This window comes from Podarcis vaucheri, assembly GCF_965113315.1.
Source record: "Podarcis vaucheri genome assembly, chromosome: 12".
Classification (NCBI taxonomy): Eukaryota; Metazoa; Chordata; class Lepidosauria; order Squamata; family Lacertidae; genus Podarcis; species Podarcis vaucheri.
Window position 1 is genome coordinate 32,207,809 of NC_138750.1, and position 24,324 is coordinate 32,232,132.

The 24,324-nt window shown below is 39.8% G+C and overlaps 1 protein-coding gene across 2 annotated transcripts in view; it reads left to right on the top strand.

Moving 5' to 3' along the window:
• AGMO (alkylglycerol monooxygenase) overlaps positions 1–24,324 on the top strand; it is a 135,244-nt gene that overhangs the window by 64,627 nt on the left and 46,293 nt on the right. The window contains exons 6-13 of one of the 2 annotated variants that reach the window (XM_082193962.1): positions 6,272–6,338; positions 7,188–7,253; positions 7,335–7,414; positions 7,665–7,799; positions 8,874–8,990; positions 19,161–19,243; positions 20,353–20,458; positions 22,502–22,761. In XM_082193962.1, the coding sequence (XP_082050088.1) occupies positions 6,272–6,338; positions 7,188–7,253; positions 7,335–7,414; positions 7,665–7,799; positions 8,874–8,990; positions 19,161–19,243; positions 20,353–20,458; positions 22,502–22,702 (855 nt within the window). In that variant the 3' untranslated portion in view covers positions 22,703–22,761. Of the gene's footprint in view, positions 1–6,271; positions 6,339–7,187; positions 7,254–7,334; positions 7,415–7,664; positions 7,800–8,873; positions 8,991–19,160; positions 19,244–20,352; positions 20,459–22,501; positions 22,762–24,324 lie in introns of those variants that run through there. The other variant, XM_082193963.1, reaches the window with a different exon arrangement.

A 24,324-nucleotide genomic window follows, 5' to 3' on the forward strand; every position in this document is an offset into this window, starting at 1 on the left:
ATATAGCCTCAGCTTTTAAAATATTATAAATCTGAAGGTTATACTACACTGGTCTGCTAGTTATAATAAAATACCAAAATCACAATGGGCTGTTAGGACAAATAAAGCAGTCCTGCTTTTTATAAAGAAAAGGGTCCAGGTGTTATTGTGACAGAACTAAATGTAATTTTGTTCAGATGTTGCTGTCTGACAGATGTGAATTCTACATTATATTTAATTAAGTGTTCTTCCATTACAAAATGCCTCTCTCATCTCAAGGCTACCTCTATTGCAACATTAAATCATGTGTTGCTGCCCTGCATGAAATTCCCCCAAAGAAAATATTTAGCTTAGATAAATGATGCTCCTAAATTTCTAAAATAAATGGTATAGTTGTTCCTCTCAAAATTACTGATATAATAAACAGAAGAGGGCTTTGAAATGCAATACTTCAGGAACTGAATCAGGCCCTTAAAAGGCTGAGGGAAACTGTTTATTGATAGTCATTTGAAAAAGACAACATGATAAAGCTTTTGTAACAATTGAAAAGAGGGAGATGTTGGAGGGAATTGCATAAGGCTCAACTGAACCTTTTAACTTGGTTTCTGCTGCTGGTTTTTGGCAAGGTACATACATTCTGCAACCTGCTAGCTAATACTTGGTGTAGAAGGTCCATGCTTGCCTTCCATAGCAACATCCAAATATCATGCATGCATGCATATGGCTAGTACTTCTTCAATCAGTTGTCAAAAGGTTGTTTTGATTTGGCATGGGAAACTTCTATAAATGCATCAAAAGCAGAATAACAGATTCCTGGTTCAGAAACATTCATTTTAATATAATTTAATTTTAATTATAGAGCCTTCCACAGGCATGGGCAAAATAAAAACCAATACATTTATGTTTAAAGAATAATAAAGACTATAATAAATAATGCTTTATAGAGGGTGTGCACCTACATAATATTTGCTTCGGACCCCAATTTGGCACTTAATGGAACAGCCTAGAATCGTGGTCTGAACTAATTTTTGTGGTCATTGCTCAAGCATCAAAATTTTGTTAATTGAACTTCAGCCCACTGCTATGCATGTAAATAGTTGATTGGGTGTGTGTGAATAAATGAAGGAATTCACTTTCTAGTTGAAATAATTCCCTCGGATTGTAAACGTGACCTTTTGATCACAATGGAGCTGTCCCTCAGCACCTTCTCCCCTCCTCTAGCAGCCTCCTTAAGTTTAAATATAAAAGCTTCACTTTCACAAAGCTGCTCCATTCCCTAAAGCACTGGGTTTGGAGAATGCTAATAAAATCCTTCCCTGTGATTACAAGCTAGACCTGTCAATCACAATACTCCTCCACCCACCCACAATCTCCCTGCCAGGTTTAATAATTTGGCCGTGACAAACTGTGAATAAAATAATCCTGAAGGAATGTGTTCTTTATATAATTAGGTTCGAAATGCTAATGAAACATGCCTATTTCTTTCTAAAAGCCATTGATTAGTTTAAAATAGTTCTAATTCAGTTTCTTTATAATTGCACACTTTCCCCACCAAGTATGTTGAAAGGTTTGTTTTTTATTCAATTAAAATCCATATCTAGTTATGTATCACCTGTCTAAAGAAAAGCTTTGAGCTTGTCCAATGGGAAGTAGAACCTTTAACTGAAAATTATTGGTGAAATGTGTGGGGGGGGATTGAGTGACAACATTCTGCCTTCAAGATAATTTATTATAAACAGATTTCTTGAAACCCTTGTATTTATTATATAAACAGTTTCTAAGCTTGACAGTCCGTTAAAGCTAGGCTTTCACTTCTTCATTCCTATAGTGCAGTTATATCAGAAATTCAGCCCCCCCCCCCCAATTGCTTTATGATCCCTACAGGCCTGATTCCTTTAGCTTGTTTTAGTTCGAAACCAAAAATATTATTGTTTCACTTCTCAATGTGGAAATTTGGAAACCTCCATATTACATGCTAACTGGAGTAGAAAACTGCCTAATCAGATAGGAAAACAGTTGGCGATGAATAAATCAGGGTTTGCCGAAAAATTCAAAGTGCTAAGGCGGGCAGACGAGTGCATATCCTAGGGGTTCTGCCTTTCCCCAGCTTCCCTGTAGAGAATTCACATGACAGATATGGCCACCATGCCCATCTGTATAAATACATGGGTGGGTTGTCTTGAATTAACACAACAACTTCAGTAGAAAAAGCAAAGCATGCTTTTATTTTTATGTTTCCTTGCCAGATGGTCTCAAATATGGATTCATATTCCAAAGGGTTGTTTTTTTTAATCACCTTGACTTTGGTGTAGTAGTATTTAATATTAAGGGAGAACAAAATAGTTGGTTCAGTTCAACCGAATACAGCAGACCATGGCCCTAACCCCCACCTGGCATTTTCATTTGTTTTTATGTGTTAAGTTCCTGAACAGTTCCGTTGTTGGTTACATGGCAGGCTACAGATGTCTTATGAAGAACCAAAGTTTAGATAATAACATGCATCACAGGTAGCGTCGTAGCTACTTTACATATGCAGCCAAGAGTAGCATGGGTTTTCTTTACCATATGCAGGTGGGCTGTTGAAGCATCAGTGTATTATTCAGGCCCAGTAAAGTTAGACTGTTGGCAGTATAAGAGGTGCAACATAGACTCCTCTTATCTAACCCATGTTCTGGGCACCACAATTTAAGAAGGATATTGACAAGTGTCAATGTATTGCGAAGAAGGGCAACCCAGATGATAAAGGGTCTGGAAACCAAGCCTTATGAGAAACGAGGGAATTGGGTATCTTTAGCCTGGTAAAGAGATTGAGAGGAAATGCGATAGCCTTCATCAGATATCTAAAAGGCTTATCACATGGAAGATGGACCAAGCTTGTTTTCGTCTGCTCCAGACGCTAGGATCCTAATCAGTGGCTTCAAGTTACAAGAAAGGAGATTCCACCTAAACATCAGGAATAACTTTCTTACAGTAAGAGCTGTTCGACGGTGGAACAGACTCCAACAAGAGGTTTTTTTAGCAGAGGTTGTATGACCATGTGTCAATTATGATCTAGTTGAGATTCCTGCAATGCAAGGGGCTGGGCTGGATGATAATAATAATAATAATAATAATAATAATAATAATAATAATAATAATAATAATAATTTATTTGTACCCCGCCCATCTGGCTGGGTTTCCCCAGCCACTTTGGGCAGCTTCCAACAAAGATTAAAAATACATTAAAATGTCACACATTAAAAACTTCCCTGAACAGGGCTGCCTTCAAATGTCTTCTAAATGTCAGGTAGTTGTTTATCTCTTTGACATCTGATGGGAGGGCGTTCCACAGGGTGGGCGCCACTACTGAGAAGGCCCTCTGCCTGGTTCCCTGTAGCTTTGCTTCTCGCAGTGAGGGAACCGCCAGAAGATGACCCTCAGGGTCCCTTCTAACTCTACTATTAGAGTTATTCTATCAGAAGTATTATTCTATCAAAATGAAACTAGGAGATGTGCTGCCATGGTTCTCACACCTTCACTGTAACTGATGTACCCCATTTGTTCTGGATCTTCATTGATAAACCTTCTCCTCCACAATCCAAGAAGTGGGATCTTTATTCAAGTGACCTGTGTACATTTTGCAAAACAGCAGAACTAAGGATTCACTTTCCAGTGGTGACTAGAGGAGTTGGCCACAAAATGTGACATTTGCCTTAGATTTCAAGTCATGACTGATTATCATTATTTAAACAAGAACAGTATTCAAGTCTACAGATAGAAAGTAGTAAAGATTTCCTCATGTGTTGACATGACTTTGAGACAGCAAACATGCCACAAAAGATGCCGCAATTTTTCTATCCCCATAAAGCTAGCTTTGCTATTTCAAAGAAGCAAGTTTATTTTGCATTGATTTCATTTGTCTTTTTATAAAATATGACTTAAATAAAGTATACACATAAATGCCTTGGACTTGACATACAGTATATGTAGTGCAATACTGGTAGTTACTACAGGAGTATTCATGACTGAAGATTCTATGATAAACTTTTGTAGCTTTTGGAATTGTAAGTTTTAAAGTTGATAAATAGCTCATTGTTACTATTTGAGTTTCAAAGGATTAGTATTACATTTCCTTTACCTTTTTATGGATTGGGGATATCAGAGGAATACAGTGCACACCATAGTCCCAGTGCAGCAACAAGTGACTTGTAAATGGGAAGAAACATCTGAACACATCTGTCCGTTATGGAGACTACCTTGCAAATGCAAGATGGTGCTGCTGTGGGGAGAGGATGCATATCCTTCACCCAAGGGTGTGTGAGAGCACTGCCAAACAGATGTTCAGCATTTTCAGTTCTGACAGTATCAGTCACCTGTTTGGGTGGGATGGATTCCAGCTTTCCCAACCACCACCACCACCTCCAGCAGGTGGTCAGGGCTGACAGCATCAAAATTTTGTTCGTTGGCAATGAACTGCAGCCCACTGCTATGCATGAAAATCTCTGGATTAGGGCCAGAACATAATATGACCCTCTTCAAAGGATTAATATTGCAAGCAGTGATGTTAGCAGGGATGGAAAAAAAATCATTAAAAAACATCTACTTAGATCAAAATGTGCAGTTCTAGCCCACTTCTAAGCTTACCCAAAACATATAACTTGGTTCATAGTACTCCTCATGTTGGGAACCCAAATATGATATATTTTTACAAAACTATTTCAATATTTATTTTAAAAACAAACCAAAACTAAGCGGTTGAAGGTTAGGTGTGGTCTTTTAGAGAAACCACAGTGAATCAAGGAATGCCTCTATTATTTTATCATGGCTTCAATCTTGTTCTCACTTACCTGAGAGTATGCCTGGTTGAATGCAATATGACTTAATTCTGAGTAGACTTTTATGGGACTGTACAGTGAATCTAACTAGATGTCACCTTGTTTATAGCTGTAGAACTCTCTTGCTGGACAAATGATGAAAGTTGAGCTAACCTGAAATATTAACATTTTTATTACTCTTAGGTGGCCTTTTGGGGCTTGGAGATATTTGCTGACAGTTTTTGTGGAATTCAAATGTGAATGCTTGTGCTTTTTTGGTTTAGAATAAAAAATAATAGTCTGCATTCTATTGTCAGTCTTTTTGGAGTCATTTTATACTAATCTGTTGTCTAAATAAGCTTATTCATTCAACATATATAATATGTGCACAACTAAGATGCATCTGGAAAAATGAGCAAGTGTCTGTACTGCTTTCAGTTTGTACTATATAGCTTCTTTACTGATGGAGCAAATTGCATTTAGAAATTACTGGTCACATCTTCAAATTAGAGAAAAATAAAAAACCATGTATAAAACATCTCTTCTGCTGCATTAAAGTATATCTTTGAGATAAAAAGTTCCATTCATGATGGAAATGATCACATTCTTATTATTTCCTTTTATCAAGGTGATAGTTTTCAAAGGAGTCCTTTGTTTCTATGTTTTGTGTGTGTGTGTGTGTGTGTGTGTGTGTTGGGTTTGTGAGCATGTCTGACACTGAACATAAACTGAAAATGTGAGAGCAGTGGAGACTCTTGCAGTGGTTAAGAAATGACCTAGGGCCAGGGAGATGCAGCTTCTCACTCAGCCAAGAAGCTTGCTGGATTACCTTGGACAAGTTGCCATCCCTCAGCCTAGTTTACCATACAGCAGGGATGGGGAATCTATTGTTCAGATGCGAAATACAGCCATCCAGTCTTTTCTACCTGGCCCTCAAAGCTGCCCCCTGGCCACACCCCTCTCCAGCTCTGCTTTATACCACAAATATTTCTGCATGGCTGGAATGTGTCATCGAACTCTGATAAGCCTCTTCTCTAGGTAGAGGATAGTGAGGCATGTGCACAGAAACTAATCTACTGTACAAAGGCAAACTTTACATTTGTTGCCTTGCCCACCACTGGCAAGTGGCCCTTGGGAGGTTGCCCTAAAGGGAATGTGTGGCCTACAGCCTGGTGAAAAAATTACCCACTCCTTCCTTACAGGGTCATTGTGTGGTTAAAATGGTTTGGGTCACACATACATTGTACTTCGCTCTCTTTAGAATAGGATGGGATAAAAATGTAAGATAAAAGTGCAATAATATGACAAAACCCTGACTTGTGTGAATAAAGGTTGTCCTCAGTGAATCTTACACATCATAGCAGCTTTCTCATCTTCTCTTATGAATATTTTGTTCAAGATGGCCATTGACATCCAAATTATCCCTCTGTTCTGAATTTCTCCTGTGGCATTGTCTTTTTCTTTTTCTTTTTGTTAACAAGATCATTGTTTTTTCCAAGGTTATTAAGAATCTCGGCCCTTTGGAGTTTATTCTCAACACACCTAGTCATCACAGAGTACATCATGGTAGGCAATATTAGTTCTGTGTTCATGTTTGTATTATTTTTTAAAATGTTGTTTTAAATGAAGGAACGGAATGGCAGGAGCAGTTGTAAATGAGAATTTTTCTATTACTGTCTTAATAGCAATTCTATAACATTTTAGATTCCCACCCCCACTTGTATTTTTACATCTCACACAGGAAGTCAGGGTTATCCTTGATATTACTTAGATGTTTGTGCCCCATTAACTTCTGCCATAAATATATCAACAAGCTTGTACTCAAATTCTTCTCTTGTTCCTCAGCCCTAACCGCATGTGACAATGTCAGTGTTATTGTAACACCATATTTTGTGATGTTGAGTTGTATCTTGAACGTTTAATATTTGATTAATAATATATAAAGGCATTTCAGAAAGCCACTCCATTTTATTAAATGGTATGTGAATAGCCATTTTGTTACTTTCCAAAACATTTCCTGCTTCAAAGACTGAAGAAAAATAAAGGAAATATCTCGCCCCTTATTTAACTCACCATAAATCTTACAAAACAGCTTAAATAATTTTTTACAGTGCAACACTAAACAGTTTTTTTCAAAAATGTATCAAAAAGTAACTCCAAATGTATTTCTATTATTTTTGTAAGCATGTTTGAAAAATGTCTTAAGCAGCTTGCAGTATATAACCCAGAGAAATGTTATTAGAAGGGAAATGACGCAAGAGGTTTTAAAGAAATGCTCAGAATCATGGCTGTGTTATAATTTGTTTATGAGGAAATGTATTCCTAGAAGCTTATTTAAAAAAAAAAATTTGATAAAACACAATGTATTCTTCAAAGGCATTGACAAAGTTGGTTGCAACATTTCCCCCCAAATAGGAAGAAATCCATACTGCATTGATAAGAACTATGGTGGCACACTGATTATTTGGGACAGGATTTTTGGTAAGTGTAGTTAATTATTTTTCTTAACATTAGCTTTGCAAGCGGCGATTTTATTCTCAACTTTTTTTCCCTTCCCTGCAGGGACATTTGCTGCAGAAAATGATAAAGTTGTATATGGCCTAACACATCCAATTAACAGCTTCGAACTTCTCAAGATTCAGGTAGTCAATCTGTTTTTCTAACCTGCTTGTATGCTTTAATATTACATTTGATTTCATGGGTTGAATTCAGTGTGTTTCCTATTACTCCTTTGCTTTTATTTGATTGTTTTTGGTTCATTGACATACATATGAATAAACTAGTTTTCATCAGCCTCTAGCAGGGTGGGGAATGTTAAGCTTCAAGTATTCTCATTAACAGAAGAAAGTGCCCCTGCACAGAAATGTCACACTGATTATTTTATCATTACAGTTCCATCATTGTATTTATATATGGAAAACATTTTGGAATACTCCTGGATTCTGCAATAAGCTTTCTGTCCTGTTCAAGGGCCCAGGATGGGGGCCAGGCAAGCCAAGACTTGGTCTTATGGAGGACATCCCAGAGGTAAGTATAGCATGAATTTCACTTCTTGGTTCTGTAAATTATGTTTTCAAAAGGGTTCAGTCTTCTGCATGCTTACCTAAAGGCAAGCCACATATTTGTGGGATAGAAGCAGGTTCCTGAGCAAACTTACACAGGGACACTCCTTAAACCCAACTGAGTGAAAAATAAAAAAATGGATCTCCCATTTTGGCATACTGCACCCAGGTAGGATTAGCACCACCTCATGCTCAAGGCAAGACCTTAGTCAGCTCCTAGGAACTTTCAACTGTGCTCCTGGAAGCTCTTCAGTTTTAGGTCCCTGCCTTTGGTTCAAGCAGCAGCCCAACAGTTTAGTCCATCAACACAGCGCAAAGCCCTTTCAGCCTTACTAAAAGCTCCTTCAACCCCTTGTGTACAATCTCTTTCTAAGCACTTGATTGCACAAGTGATTCTGATCTTCATGGAAAGTCGGTTTGTCCTCCTTGGGCTGGTGGCTTTGCAGGCAGGCACCGTATCTCCCCTATGAACCAGCCTATTGCTGACTGGATCGTACCCCTGCCACCAAATTGGCCAGTGGTGGCAGGTATGCAGGGGGCATTACCTGGGCATGGTGCCAACTGACCAACACCCAGGGGAAGGATAAATACATTTTTTGTAAAGTAGAAGGTTGAAATGTATATTTGTTATATGGAAAATAAATATGTTACCAAAAAGTGAGGGAAAGGGAGAGTAGAACCTAATGGGCTACGTGTGCAAATATTGCATTCCGTTAAAGAACAATGGGGAAAAATGACCCTCTAGATGCTACTGAATTCCAGTTTCCATCAGTCACACCCAGCATTGCCGATAGTCAAAGATGATAGGAATTGTAGTCCAGCAACATTTGGATAGCAACAGGTTCCCCACTCTGGCCTATAAAATAAATCATTTGTACGGATTAAAGGTTTCAGCTGCACTTCTATTTAAAATAAAATAACAATAAAACATGACGAATAGTGAATTTCAACTACTAAATGCAAAAATGGAAGACAAGTTAATTTGTGATTGAATAAAGACTCTGATTTGTTTGTTTGTTTTGTTTTGTTTTTAATGTAGGTTACTGGAAAGGAAGTTCCCTACAGCCCCACATTACCAAGCTACCTTTGTGTCTATGTAGTTACGCATTTCGTCTTAATGCTGGGATTTTACATTGATTTCATTGCTACAAAATATGTAAGTATAATTTACACTTATTTAAATAAGCTGTTTCATGATACTTGAAGATGGTGCAGATACAGTGAAAATAAAGTATATTTCTGTTAAAACTGGATGCATGAAACTGAAAACACTGGTGGATAGTATAGTTATTTTTATGCTTACCTGTTTTGTGGGTCAAGATGGATTTATCCTATCTTAATGTGAACATAATTTTAATGTGGTAAGAGAGTTCTCATTTTTACTGATAGCTCCATCCTGACATTGCCCCCATCTTCTGTTGTAATCCTTTACTCATTCTTTAAACAGTGTAAAAAAACCCCACAGTTCCCACAATGGACTGCATAAAAGTTCTTGTTTCAAGACCCAGATCCTTGGCATGATACAGAAAGTCAAGCTAAACAGAAGGCTGAGCTTCAGGAGCACTCTAAAACTCCAGAAGGAACTATCATAAGAAGAAAGCATTTATGTGAATAATATAACTTGGCATTTAACTTCAATATCAATTTTCCACTACACAGAGTTATGAAATGCCCATAGACAGAACTGGAACCTTTTTTACTTGGCTATGTCACAAATGTGGCATTGATCCATAAATAGACACAACTGTTTTCCTCATTTTTAGACATATGTTCCATTCCATAATAGCAATAATGCACTTGAGGTTGTGCAGAATTATTCTCAAATTATTATGTTTGGTCTGATATACATGTATACACAAAGTTTTAATGCATTAGCTTTGTTTTCTCAGTCTGGAATTATTTACTTGTAGGAGATAAGAAATAACAAAAGAAACTTTTTTCCCATAAGAAAACATTTGGTTAGATCATTCTTTCACTAAGAGGTTTAACCTGAACCCCAGCAAAAAGAATTTGGTTGATTTACGTATTAGTGAGAGGTGCATTTGGCTGTTGGTGTCTGAGACAGTTACAGCTTTGTACCTTAATGTTCACTCTGGCCAGTTTTATTGTTTTCCCAAATTCATTTTCACACCTCCAATTTGTTTCCCTAATGCAACACTAAGTATCAGTTGGTTGGCTTGAAAATTTCTCAACTATGTTGTATTTTTAAAAATCACTGTCTTTTATTATAACACTGCAACGTAGATAAATCCATGAGGTTAAATAAAACTATTCATAACTCTATAGACCGGGAGAAAGAACCTCTACCTATAGGCCAATCCTGGCCCACCAGTGGGTCCAGTTTGGCCTGTGAAGCCATCTTCCGCAAACCACTCTCATCAATGCATATGGGGTTAAATAAAATGTTGGCTGTGCATGCCTCTTTCCAGCTGGGAACAGGTGCATGCAGTCAAGGCATCACTGCCAATAGGAAATAGTATGATTGATACTTAGCTGAAGTGTAGGTCTATATGACATCATGGGGTTACTGGGGCCTCTTCCTAATATGGACCACAGTATAATTTTATTCCGGTTTTGTTCCATTCATGTTTCTGGCCGTATTGGCCATTCGATAGGCTGCCAGTTTATAGGGAAACTAGTATTTTCTTACGCCTTGAAACTCCTATGACTGTTTGAACTTGGCAAGTCGGCAGAACTGATTGGGAGCTGAACACCTTCCAAAAGAGTCTTCGCTCCTGATTACGGTGGAGTCATAGCCCAACATAGTGACCCCATGATGCCTTATAGATCTATGCTTCAGGTAAGTACCAATCGTACTTTCTCATCTTCAAAGATTCCAACTAAATATCAGGAAGAACTTTCTGACCATAAGAGCTGTCGTTCCTTGGAGGTTTTTAAGCAGAGGTTGGATGACCATCTGTCATATATGATCTGTCATAAGTCCCTACCAGCATTAATGAGCGATTCTCAAGCCTTCAAATAAAGCTCACCAAAAACCAACAGGTTACTATTATAAGCATTTATGCACCAACACTGGATGCCAATGAAGACATTAAAGAAAAATTTTACTCTCAGCTGGATACCATCCTATCAGAGATGCCTAAGGAAGATCAAATTATCATCCTGGGTGATTTTAATGCAAGAGTTGAGCGAGATTTCGATCTGTAGCCTGGGACTATTGGGAAAGAAGGAGTTGGCAACAGCAACCAGAACGGAATCTTATTTTTTTATTTCCATTTAGTCTTTTGAATTTGTCATCCTATCATTTCTTTCCATCTTTGAGTATTGCTAGGGTCTCATTTCTCCATCACCATAAAATAAAATGGAATAAGAGACAGCTTTTTTGACAACCTTCGCTCTTTTTCCCCTATATTAATATTTCAAAAAATAATAATCATTTTCTTAATGCAGCCCTTTGAAGGTTCAGCCAGTTATTTTAAAAATCCCTTAACTGGAAATATTCAAATATGAAAAAAAAAATTGTTTCCATCATAAGGGCAAGTTGTTTAACATGGTTGTCCTTAAGCTAGTCAATATATTTAGTTAACCCTGCTTGCTGCCAGTTGATGAACATCATTTTTTTAAAAAAAATAATTTTTATTAATTTGAGGATCAAATAATACTGAGGCCATTGGGAATTGTGGCAGGCCTAAGTAATTTTTACATTTGGCTCATATTTTCCACAACACTGGGATAATACAACTTACCCTTTTGCCTGACTTCCTGTCTTTAGTTTCCTTCCACATAGAAGCCTTTGGATCTAAACACATCTGCTCCAAATCTTTTATATTTCCCTGTCCCATTTCTTGATACCAGTCCATTTTTTCAAACTAGCAATTTGTATGCAAATGCATTTTAAAACCTGGATTTAATTTTTGTACGAATACTCTACCAAATTTAAATGTGTGTGGGCTATAGGTCAGTGGTAAAGCACATGCTGTGCAACCGAAATGTTCCAGGGTCAGTCTGTGGCATCTCCAGGTAGGCCTTTGAGAGAGAGCTGCCTAGAATCCTGAAAGCAGCTGCCAGGTAGTATCAGCGATACTGGATAAAGTTGACTAGTATCAAGCAACTTCCTGCATTTCTAAAAACAGTAGCCTGGATCCACAGAAGCTTCCTTCAGAGGAAATACCCGCATGCCTGTCTGGATCCAATCTAGTATGTTAAGGAAGCTGCAAGAGTTTAGAACATTATTATTACTTTCCTGATTTATAAAATTTATTGATTTCGTTTTTTTTTTACTATGGTAATTCAAAGTTATATGCACTGTATGAATAGTCAAAGGCAAACCTTGAAATGCACATAAAAAGACAACCCCATTTTTTAAAGTTAGGATTAAAAACATTCCGCTCACTTGAGGCCACAGATAATTAAGAGCCAAAGACCTGGTGAAAAAGAAATGTTTTTGCCAAGCAATGATGTAAACATAACTTCCACTCATGAAAAGGGAAATGCTGGTGCTATGGGATATCATATTTAGGAGAGATGTACTTTTGCTTTAAAATCACAGAATCATTTAAAGTTTATTTGAATTAGTATGTAAATTTGAAAGCTTTCTCTCTTTTCGACACAACAAAAATCCCGTTTTTTGTTCAGTTTCTGTCAATAACCATACTTCAAAAGCTGTGCCTAATATATAATTGGGGATCCTGCTGTGGTTCCAGAGATCATCCCTTTCCCCTGGTTAAATACAAATACTGCAGTATATAAATTCTTGTTTATTTTATATGTTCATGCTTCATGTGTATTGTGTTTGGAGACAGAGGATTCTTACACTGCCATTAAAGTGTAACAGTCACATTCCTTTCCCACTGCAACTTGCAAACGCTTAGATTAGTGATCTAAGTTGTTTATTTTATTTCATTGGCGCAGCACCTAGAAAATTAACACAAGAACTGCCAAGTTCCACTTTGTGGTTTGTACATTTCAAATATAAATGTGGAACATAAATACAGGAACAACTCTAGTGTGCGTCTCCTGTACGATTAGATTGTAAATAGAAAACTATATGTAATAAATGCATATTTATATAACACAATATGTTTAAAATTTATATACATCTACCATGTATTTTGCTTTGATATTAACTAGAAACATGCAGGTTATTCCTGCGCCTCCTGACTTCTAGATCTCTTTGCTCCATCTAACTGTCACCCCTTCTCCATATCATGCTTCTTGTTTCTTGAACTCTTTCCCTCCCAACAGCACTTGGCCTATTCAATCTTCAGAGCACAGTGTGTAAGATGTCAGATGTTCACATATCTTTAATTTGCAGGCTCTTGATAATATCTACAAATGACTTCCATGACTGAATATATGTGCAAACATATTGTAGTTGAAAAATTGTGTGTATGAGCTATTCACATCACACATCCTTATATTTAAGATTTCAATTAGTATATTGACTTAAGAGTATGAGCTGTGAGCCAAATTTCCCTGGTTCAGATCTTCCATAGATCACAGGTTTCACTATTTCCCAGTGTCAATATCCTTTTGCATCGTAATGGGATAAATAAGGATGACACATCCTCACAAATCACCCTGTTAGGGTTAGCAGCTGAAACATTTATTATTATTTATTTAAGCCAACAAAGTGTATCATTCCAGTGTTGTTACTGAGAGAAAGAGAGATTTCATATTTGCAAAGTATTTTGATGTATATTAAAAACTCTAAATGCTGCTTACAGTAATAACAATTTATCAATGGGATTTATTCATCCCGTGTCTTGAAACAACATGATTTATGGGTCACCAGTGAGAGATAATACAGTATCCTTAAATCAGTTGCAATGATTATATCTTAATAAAAGAGAGAGAGAGATCTTTCTAAACATCAGTTAATGCACAGAGGAGAGCAATTGGTATTGCCTCTGCTGTCACCATCCTGATCTCCATGTGCTCATCAAAATGTCTGAGCAAAGCCTATGTGTATGCTGGTTATATATGTATGGGTGCTGTTCAGATAAACACATGGAGCCTGGGAGTGGGGACAGAGAGTATGATCTCTGTCGCTCCCTCCATGTGTCACCAAGCCACTGCACAGGGCTGCTGTACCTCTCTTTTCCCAGGACTTTTTCAGATCTGCTTCTACTTTAATCCAAAACGTTATTGCTTAGGTTGCAGGTCAGAGTAACTCTACTTTCATTAAATGGGAGTTTGCATAATTTACTAGCCACAGGATTTCGGTTTTAGATAGGGAAGTGATTATCTTGGCTCTGGCTGCAACCAGAGTCCACTAAGGTCCAGAGCCAGTTCTAGCACATTCTTTAGCTGTATGCAGCACTCCTAGCTGAAATAAGCCATTGGGGAGAAAGAGGCAAGACAAGAATTGCCGGGGGTGGGGTGGGGGCGCTGAGCACAGTACTCTTTTATTCTGTGTTTTAAACAAGTAGATAGCTTCTCTAGTAAATGTATTTTTTCAGGTTGTAACCTGCCCTTCCAAAGGACCACATAGTTCCTTACAGCAATAAAAACCACAAAAAGCAATACAAGAAATTATGAAAAAGCATAGCAATGTATTAAAAACAACACGGCAGCACCTCCCAAAATTGAGCTTAAAATTATCTTTTTTGCTTCATGGGAAAAAGCTATACCTTGAGATTTAACTTGAACAAGTTTCTCTTTTTTTATAAAAAATCACGAGTTATTGGGGAGGTTTGCCTACTGGCCAAAATGCTTTTCGAGAAAACAACAACAACAATAAAAATGTGAAGTACTGTTACATTAAATTTCCTCATTTTTTTGTATCTCTCTATCTTGAAGTGAAGCAGTAAATCTGTGATTTGATAGTTTGTCCTGGGAAGAAATGTGTGTTGGCTTGTAAACTGGTTAGATTGTGTTTTGGTTTTTTTAAAGGCAGTGAATCTGTTTTCTTAGTTTAAAAGGAGTTAAAACTTTTGGTTAAAAATCCCTGGGGGTGCCTTTTGACTCTTCAGTAAAACAAAACCCACTCAGAAATAGCCTGGATCTTGTGGTTTGATGTGTTCTCCAAACATGGACAAAAGGAGTTCTCACTGCTATTAAATTTGAGAATCCTGTCCAACAGCATCCTTCCCTCAAATGCCTTTGAGGGGAAGGGATCACTGTGAAGGCTGTGGTATTCTTTCAGAAAACTTTTTATTGAGCTCAGAAAGCTCCTAGTACAGTTTCATGCATTTTCATCTACTATTGAGCCCTGAAGTCTGAATTAGAAATCTCAGACTCTACTATGAAGACTAACAGTATAGGACTCTTCCACTGCAGTTTATGCTTCTTTGAATTTTTTTAAGGTAAATGTACAGTGGTACCTCGCAAGACGAAACACTCGCAAGACGAAAGAGTTTTTCGTTTTTTGAGTTGCTTCGCAAGACGAATTTCCCTATGGGCTTGCTTCGCAAGACGAAAACGTCTTGCAAGTTTGTTTCCTTAGCTTCACGATCTGTCCTTCCAGTGAGCACTCAGGGCTGATTTCCTTCAGAATGGATAGGTTTGATCTTCTTGCAGTCCATGGGACTCTCAAGAGTCTCCTCCAGCACCATAATTCAAAAGCATCAATTTTCGGCGATCAGCCTTCTTCGATCAGCCTTTCCCCCCCTGAAATGTGCTGCTGCTATGGATTAAGTCATTCTCCACCTATCCCCACCCCCACCCCCCAGTATCCACCAGTCTACTGAATCCATTGCCATGTCCCTGAGGGAGGGAAGCAGTCCATTAGCGAGCACGTGATTCAGAATGCCTCTCTGAGGTTGGAAGTTGATGACCTCAATTCGAGGTGGTCGGTGGCTCAGGAGAACGGCGCGGACCAGCACCAAGTTGAGATCAGGTTGGCGGCCGCTATTGGCTGGCGTGGCAGAATCCGATCTAGCTGCAATGCCTCTGTGTGGAGCCCCCGCAGCAGACGGGAGTGCATGCGCTCCTGTGCGGCTCTTCCATTGCAGCAGCTCCTTGCCGGAGTGGAGGCGGGGGCGGCAGCAGCGTTGAGGCACAGAGAATTGCACCAGCTCAGCTGCTCTGCAGGTGCATCCCTCTTCATTGGCCAGCCCAGGCCTGCTGCTGCTGCTGCTGTGGCGGGAGGGGGAAGGTTTCCCTGCCCTCGTGAAACCCACTAGCCAAGGGAGTGGCTAGAAAGCAGCCGAAGCAGCCGCGGGCCTGACGGCGCCCCCACCGTCGCTCTCAGGCCGGAGAGCGTGGGAATGTCCCACTAACTGTGCTTCGCAAGACGAAAAATTCGCAAGACGAAAAACCTCGCAGAATGAATTAATTTCATCTTGCGAGGCACCACTGTATTTAAGTTTCGGGTGGAATCACCCTTGGTCAATAGATTGGTTATTCTGTGCCTCCTTAAAAATAATATCAAAAGCAACTGCTATTGTTTTCATATATCTTTTCCCTTCATTTTACATGTGGCAGAATTAGAAATTGAGAAATCGGCAGAGCCTATTTTCTGTGGCATGTTTCCTTAGATACTCTTGCACAAGTGGCATGTCCACAGGTGAAGATTCCTGATTTTTACCGAGGATTGGGGGGCCCTCTAGTGGAATGGCACTGGATGTGGCACAAAAATCAAAGGCAGCATATTAAACGATATCACTGTGTGAATTGCTGGGAAAATAAAAGCCTTGGATACTGTTGCTACTAAAGTCAGCAAGAAGAACAGTCAGTGTGATGAAGCAGAGCTGCTCTTCTGGCATTGGAGTTGCTGCAGTTTACTAGGACTGGGTTGATGGTAAGGCACTGGCAGAGCCAGTCTGACATCCCCTCTTGTTCATCCACACAGCAGCAGTCTCCAGCTGAACAGCAGCAACTCTGGTGCCATGAGGGTGGATTTGCAGCTCTGCCCTACGACACCAACTGCTGATGGGAAGCGAGGAGCAGAAATGAAGCGGAGATTGAGTCTGAACAAGGAAAACATAAACTGAAGCACAAGCACGCAGAGAGAGTGCTGCAGGATGTATAGGAAAAATGGAAACATGGTAAAAAGACTTGTGGCAAAACAAAGCGGGAGTAAGAAATGGGGAGATTCAGAAAAATTGATGGCATGTGGAAACAGAGAAAAAGGTTAGGTGGAGGCAAAGAGAGAAAGAGAAATGGGAAAATATACACTTTGAGCTTTATAGAAAGAAGAGAGAGAGGAGACGGTCTAACCATGAAACCTGTGGTGGCTGTCCATGGATGCCAGTACCTCCTGTGGCTCCTGCAAACCAGCACCTCTGAAACCCAAGAGGCTGTTTGCTCTCCTTGCTTAACGTGAGAACCTAAAAAGAGCCTGCTAGATCACGCCAATGGCCCATCTAGTCCAGCATCCTGTTTTCACAGTGGCCAACCAGATGCCTGTGACAAAACCCTCATGCACTCTCCCTTCCTGTGCCTTCCAGCAAGTGGCATTCAGTAGCACTGCTGCCTCCAGCTGTGGAGGCAGACCATAGCTAGCAGCCATTGATAATCATTTCCCTCCCTTGTACTTACGGGACGGCCTCTCCTGGTGTGTCCCGCAAAGGACCCTAAGGTCCATGAATAATAATAGCTTAAAGGTCCCGGGCCCTAAGGAAGCCAGACTATCCTCCACCAGGGCCAGGGCTTTTTCAGTGATGGCTCCGACCTGGTGGAATGCTCTGTCCCACAAGACTAGGGCCCTGCAGCACTTGATCTCCTTCCACAGGGCCTGTAAGACAAAGCTATTCCACATGGCCTTCAGTTTGAATTAGCCTGATCCTCTATTCCCTTTTCCCCTTTCATCTTCTATGAAGAAACCCTTTCTGGGACCCCACATTTAAATTCTTCCCTGGTTTCCTTGCTGGCCCTAGTAGGACCAACTTGGCCAGTTAGCCCTGGTGATCATTTGATGCCTACTGACTGGGGTCCCCCCCCTCAAATGACCCCTGAATTCTTGAATTTTATTGATATTGATGCTTCATTTTATGTTGTATTTTATGCTGTTTTATGCTGTTTTTAAGTCGCATTTTAATCAGTGTTTTATATTTGCTGTTAGCTGCCCTGAGCCCAGTTTTTAAACCGGGAAGGGCGGAGTATAAATAAAATGTATTATTTATTTATTTATTTGTTTGTTTGTTTGTTTGTTTGTTTGTTTGTCTGTCTATTCCTCTTTTAAAGCCCATCTAGGTTGGTGGTCATCACCGCCTCCTGTGGGAGCGACTCCCATAGTTTAACTATGTACTGCTTCCACTCTCCCTTTTGTTCTGAACAGAAGAGAGATGCAAAGAGCTTAGCTCAACATTCCAATTACACTTACTAATCCAAGGTTGAAGACCACTGTGTGGTGGTCTGTAGAGAAAAGAGCATTCTATGGGGTTACAGGGGTGTTAACCAAATGAGTTAAAATGTAAGAAAATATCATTGTGTAGGTAACCTTTTGGTGTGGCCCTCTCCAGTTAATGTAAATGTCGTTGTCAAAGTCATGAGCTGAGCAGTCCTATCTGAAAACATCAGGGAATTACAAAAGAATTGTGTGTGTCTCTGTTCCCTTCCTTGATATAATCCTTATACCATTATTTGCTGGCAAACTGCTGCCGTTGCTGTTCCTAGTCTGACTGGGGAGGGAGAAAAATGTGCCACTGCATATACATCAGGGCCCTAAGCCAGTAGTAACCCTGTCACCTTACCCTATTTGCTTAATCTCTGTTGAGAATTCAAGTCCTGAATCTTTATATCTATATTGAATGGAATCTATCTCAACAAATGTTCCATTGAAATTAGATATTTATGCTCTACTGATTCTAGGTCAATATATTGAATTGTTAAGAAGCAAAGGCATAAATGTGAGCTCATGCTGAAACTGTGATAAATTATCAAACTGGCTTCATTTTTCTTTTCTTTTCTGTTTTTCTTTTCTTTTTCTCTTTTAATAGGATAGTGTTTTCAGTTGCCACTGCTCTCTAGGGAGCCAAGATTGGAAAATACAAAGATGTAATGCTATTAACAGTTTGCAGGGGGCGGGGAGCAGATATGTGATATGGTATTTATTTAGAAAACAGGTCTACTTCTTTGGTTCAGGTCGTTGAGGGTTCAAATAATTTCAGGAGAGGAAACAATAATAACGGCGAAGGAGTTATTTTCAAGGCTAACATTGTGTGAAGAACGATTTGGGAGAAAATATCCAATTTTTGTAACCTTCAGCCTTGAAACATAATGACATTAAGAGGGAATGGAGAATCTGTAGTCGATTTTTAGTTGCAAGGTTCAAAGTATCAAACTACTCTGAAAGCAGACAGTAACAAAGTAATATAATTGAGAGTGAAAGTTCAGACTGCCTCACTGGTAAGTTTAGAATTCAATATTCCTCCAGAGAGTTAACCTAAATGAGTAATTTGTCTGCTTGTTGGTTTAACAGACGTTATCACAGGTAACTATTCTCATGAGAGTTGGCTACATTATCCTGACACTAACCTCCATTGGATTCCTTATAGAGCAAAGGTAAGTAATTGAGCATTTCATTTCTGTATATTTTATATTGCAAATGCAGCCTCTTGGGTTGGATTCAGAGTGTCGCTTCAGTGAAAAGAAAGAGGATCCCGCTGGAAGGGAGGCAATTTTTGCCAGTTTTCCCTGTTCTCCTTATGGGAACTCTAGGGTCCCCAACCCTTTTCAGGTTGAAAGAGAAGTCAGTGAAGATAATCTCCCTAGCCCTTTTCCCCCTATAGGAGTGCTCCATGGGTGGAAATCCACTTATAGAAACAGTGGGTCCAAGCCCTTGATTGCCAAAAATGTTTCTTACAATACAAAAATGTGACAATGGTGGAGGTTTAGAATTCCTTTACAAAATGTGCATTAGTGCAGCCTAGCCAATGGGCGGCTTTCCAATTCTTCTGGGACTCCCAACCAATCCCAGCCAGCATTAACAACACTCTATTCCCTTTGTTTGCAGTTTAATCTTATTTTGCTTCCCGTGTATCTCCTGACCTTCCTGTGGTTCAAAATGGTTGCCGTATTCAGAGCCAGGAAAGAATTTCCCTGTATTGGCCAGTCTAGAAGTTTTGCCTTCCCCCTAGCAAAACGTAACGACTTTTGGTGGTTAAAGGCATAGGGTGGAATCCTAGTCTTTAAGCATGGGGTGAAGTGGTGCATCACCCAGTATTGATCCAGTGGTGTATTCAGGGTATCCTGCTAACAGGGGTCTCGGTGGATGTCTTTGTCCTGAAGTCAAGCGTGGGGCAGACAGTCCATAAGACTTCCAGCGGCAGCCTCAAGACGGCCAGCTCAGTAGATTAGTTTCTTGGGGATGCCATAATCCTGGCACAACCTCCAGCAGGAGGCTAGAATGCATATGCACCCAATGCCTGAGCTAAAATTCCACCTACATTTGTCATCAATAAAGTTGTGGCCTTTTTTAATCCAGATTGTTGTTTGCCTGAGTCACATATTATGACACTGACCCTGGAGGAGGGTGGCACTGTGACTGGGCCCACAACTGATGTTTTAGAGGGGTAACTGTGATTCTTCTTTACTGCAAGGATACATGCCAATCAAACCCTGAGCTGGTGAACTAAAAATAGACCTTACTAATTTCAGTTCTTTATTTTTAGGCCTGAAGCTCCCTTCTTGGAATCTGTCCGCTGTTCCACTTTCCTTGCCCTGCACAAACTTGGTTACTTGAAAACTTCCATTGCGCTTCTGTCAGTGACATATGAGGTAAGGCAACTTAATTTATCACATAGTGCATATATTTATTTTAAGAATAAACTATATATGTTTCTGGGCCTCAGAGGTTTGCAATATTTAAAAAGTGCTTGCAAGCATAACAGAGTGTAGTGAGCACCATGAACCAGATATGATCCTATTTATTTTATTTTATATCCCACCTTTCTTCTGGTGCAGGGCCCAAGCCAGCTCACAGCATTATTTAAAGCAGCTACAACTAAAAACACAATACATACAAAGGTTAAAAAAAAGTAATCCTATTAAAAACATCACTGAAAACACTTTAAACCATTTAAAAGCACACACATACAGGCACACAAAAACACCAGACCCACCCTCTGAAGACACTTCCACAATAGCCAGTAAGTAGCTAAATGCCTGTTGAGTGTGAGGGGGCGGGGAGCCTTTGCCTGGTGACAAAGGGAGAGCAGAGAGAGACCCAGGTTGGCCTCCCATGAAAGAGAGTTCCACAATTTGGGAGCAAACACTGAGAAGGCCCTCTCTTGTGTCCTCACCAAATGTGTCTAAAGGTGGCAGGATGGAGAGAAAGGCCTTGTCAGAATACAACAGTTGTATTTTACTTTGGCTTTAGCAGTAAGCACTCAAATGGTGTACAGATAACACTACTTACAAGATCTGAATGCAATATGATAGAGTCATAATTGCTCATGGTACATGCTGATCTTTCTCAACCTGCTGATTGATTTTGCTGGTTTGTATAATAACGCTTCAAAAATCCATTTGACCAGACATCATTTACAAGACAGGAAAGGTGATTGTGTAGTTTGGACAGCAATGGTTCCATTGATTTTTATCTTCAAATATTAGTATCATCGGTATATATACTATTCTATAGCTTTGCTCATCTCTATAATAGGAAGGACTGTCATACTCTGGGTATTGGTTGTGATGTACAGCTGTGTTTTCCTGTCAAATGTAAGAACCGCAAGCCACTCCATGGCCATGCCTACCCCCATGCTGTATAAGATGTTGGAGGAAGGAAGTGATGGAAGGAAGCTCCCATGAAGCTTCATGATAAAAAGCCTTGTCAGCACACCTAGATCTAAATAAATTCAAGTTGAGCTTGTAATATTAATTCTCTCTGTTATCTTTGCTAAAGAGAAAACCCAGCCATTGTGGACTAGTAAGATGGACTTTCTTGACAAGACAAGAGCCCTGGGGGTAATAATGCCCCTTGGAGAAAAGAAATCATAGTTGAACCTTACATTCAGTAGATTAAGTTAGTTTCCACTTAGGTGTGACAGAGTCATTACTGACTTTAGCCTTAGCTGGTGTGTGAGCTGGCTTCACCACCATCAACTAAAGATGATGATGTATGGTTCCAGATGCTCTGGCCAATTGACCATAAAATTGCTCTGCATTTCTGGCAGGGCAGCCAAGTTAGAGCTTTTAAAATCTCCATGCCTGAAGCTCAGCGCCCACTGTTTGGAAGCTGCTCATTATTCTTCTCCTGCCTCCTGATCTGAGCAAAAGAGAGACTTCTGGAATCAATTAGAAATGTCTGCCCTTGATGAGATTTGCACGTGAGTTTGGAATTGTGAGGCTTTGATAGTGTCAGCCAACAGCTGCAGTTTCAGGTGGTAAAATCAAGAGAAGAATTTTTACAGGGCTTAATTACAATCAGTATATATTTATAACTAGTTGAGGGACACTAGAAAAAAGTGAAGTTCGAAACTGTCAAGCATATTGTTGAAGATGAGACTGCATTACTTCCACCACAGGAAAGTAAACAAAATGTTTGTTGGAAACTTGTGGTTGTGAGACTGTGTTGTGGCTGCAAGAAACTGGAAATGGTGTTTTCTGTAGTTCTTGCTGCAAAAGAAACATCTGGCAGTATTTATGCCATTCCTATTTGACAAGTTGAGGTAATAATAAGCGGTGATACACATTTGTGTACAAGTGTAAAGTACAGACTTTCTTAGATAAATATAATGCAGTAATCCGAAAGTAACCCTTTCCCATCCAAGGATCTATGTATTAAATGTATATATTTTAAACATGCTATATTTACAGGGTTGTGTCCAACGCTGTCCATGCACTCCTCCTGCAGAACCCTTCATGCCCTCAAAATATGCTCTGGAGGGTAGGGAACCTGCTGGAGCAGATTTTGCAGGGTGTGTTGGGGGCTGCAGGGGGAAGGACCAGAAAGGTGAAGTTCTGTTGCTTGGGTGGAAGTCCACTTGTGCAATATTGAATTTTGCCCACAGTAAATAACAATTCATGGAAACTGTTACTGTTGATCATCTTGCTTATATTTACCTTTGTCTTCTATTGTGCTTGCATTTACTAAAATAAAAAGGAAATTATAATTATATCTGTATTTTGGAATACATTTTTAATCTATTTAAAATATGCAATCTTGACTTTGCTCAAGTGGTGGTTTCATGTCCTGAAACATTGACACCCATGCTTCACGTAACTTTTTTAACTAGTAGTAAAAATTCTGCAAATATGATCTGATTGTCAGACCACAACTGCATTTATTAAGCAAGAGCTTATATATTTGCCCTGGTGGTTACCTTCCATCTTAAATAGAATGGAACTAAATGTCTGTATAATTGTTTTAACATCTATCCTACTTACCAGCTGAAAACCATTTTTAAAAAATAATGTAAAATAAAAATAAAAATCACTGAAGCAAGCTAGTTAAGTTTCACTGAATGTCTACCTGAACAACAACTAGAAAAGTATGGTGCTCATTCAAGAAGGCTTGGAAGGATGGTTTTTGTTGTGGGGGTCACTACAGAAAAGACAATGCTTCTCAACTGCAATTTTTCCTTCTGTGGAGAAAAGGATTGGGTAGTTTTATCTGCAGCTTAAATTCACTGTACTTTTACATATGACTGTACACCTGACTGTTACAAATGACAGGCATGGGAGGTTCCTACCCAAGGGTCTTATAATCTAAAATAGACACAGGTAAGCAACTGGGGGTTGTGTGTGAGAAAGCGGGGAGAGGGAGAGGAAGGTATGGGTAGTCCAGGGAATACTTATTTTAATTGCATGTATTTTGCTTTGTACAATAAGATATAGGGTGTAGCTGTTTCTCACGTTCATGCTGAATAAAGGAGAAAGACTCTCCTGCTGCAAAAGAGGGGAGTGGTTGTGGGTGGGAGCTGGTCTCCGCCTCAAGCAGAGGGCGTTAGCCCCCTGCCTCCCACTCACCTGGCTGGCGCACCACGCCCACGGGCAGGCACCCAACCAGGTGCCTTCGAGGGGGCGTGGACGGCAGCGTAAATCGCTGCTGCATCAGCCACGTGGCCTCACTCTTCGTCGTCCCGTCGCGAAAACTGAGACCCTGAGCTTTAAGGGAGTGGAGGGTGGGTGACTCGCGATGGGACGACGAAGAGTGAGGCCGTGTGGCTGGCGCACGACCCTCGGTGACATCAGGGGAGAGCTTATAGTTGGATTAGCATCAACAGGCTCCACCTACTGGTGAATAAACCCCCCTGTTTTAGACTCACCCCTCTCTGAGGGGGTGGAGTCAGCTGACGTAATCCAATGCCTAAGCCAATACCTTTTCACTTGCTGTAATCAATAAAGTTGTGGCCTTTTCTTGGCCGTTAACCTTATATCACGTGTCCGTGTGTTTTCATTCCACTATGCGGAGATTGGGTCCTCGAACCACAATCCAGGGTTCTTAACAGCTTGATTGTAGAAACTTCTGCACTAGCAGATATATAGGAAGTGGTGAAATAACTGCTGCACTATCATGATGTTAGTGTAGGGTTGATTTCCTATTTCACCCCTTCAAAATAGTATCCTAGGCAACAGCCATGATCACCCAGCATGATGTGGTTGTATCATGTACCAGAGATCTTGATCCAGGCACAATT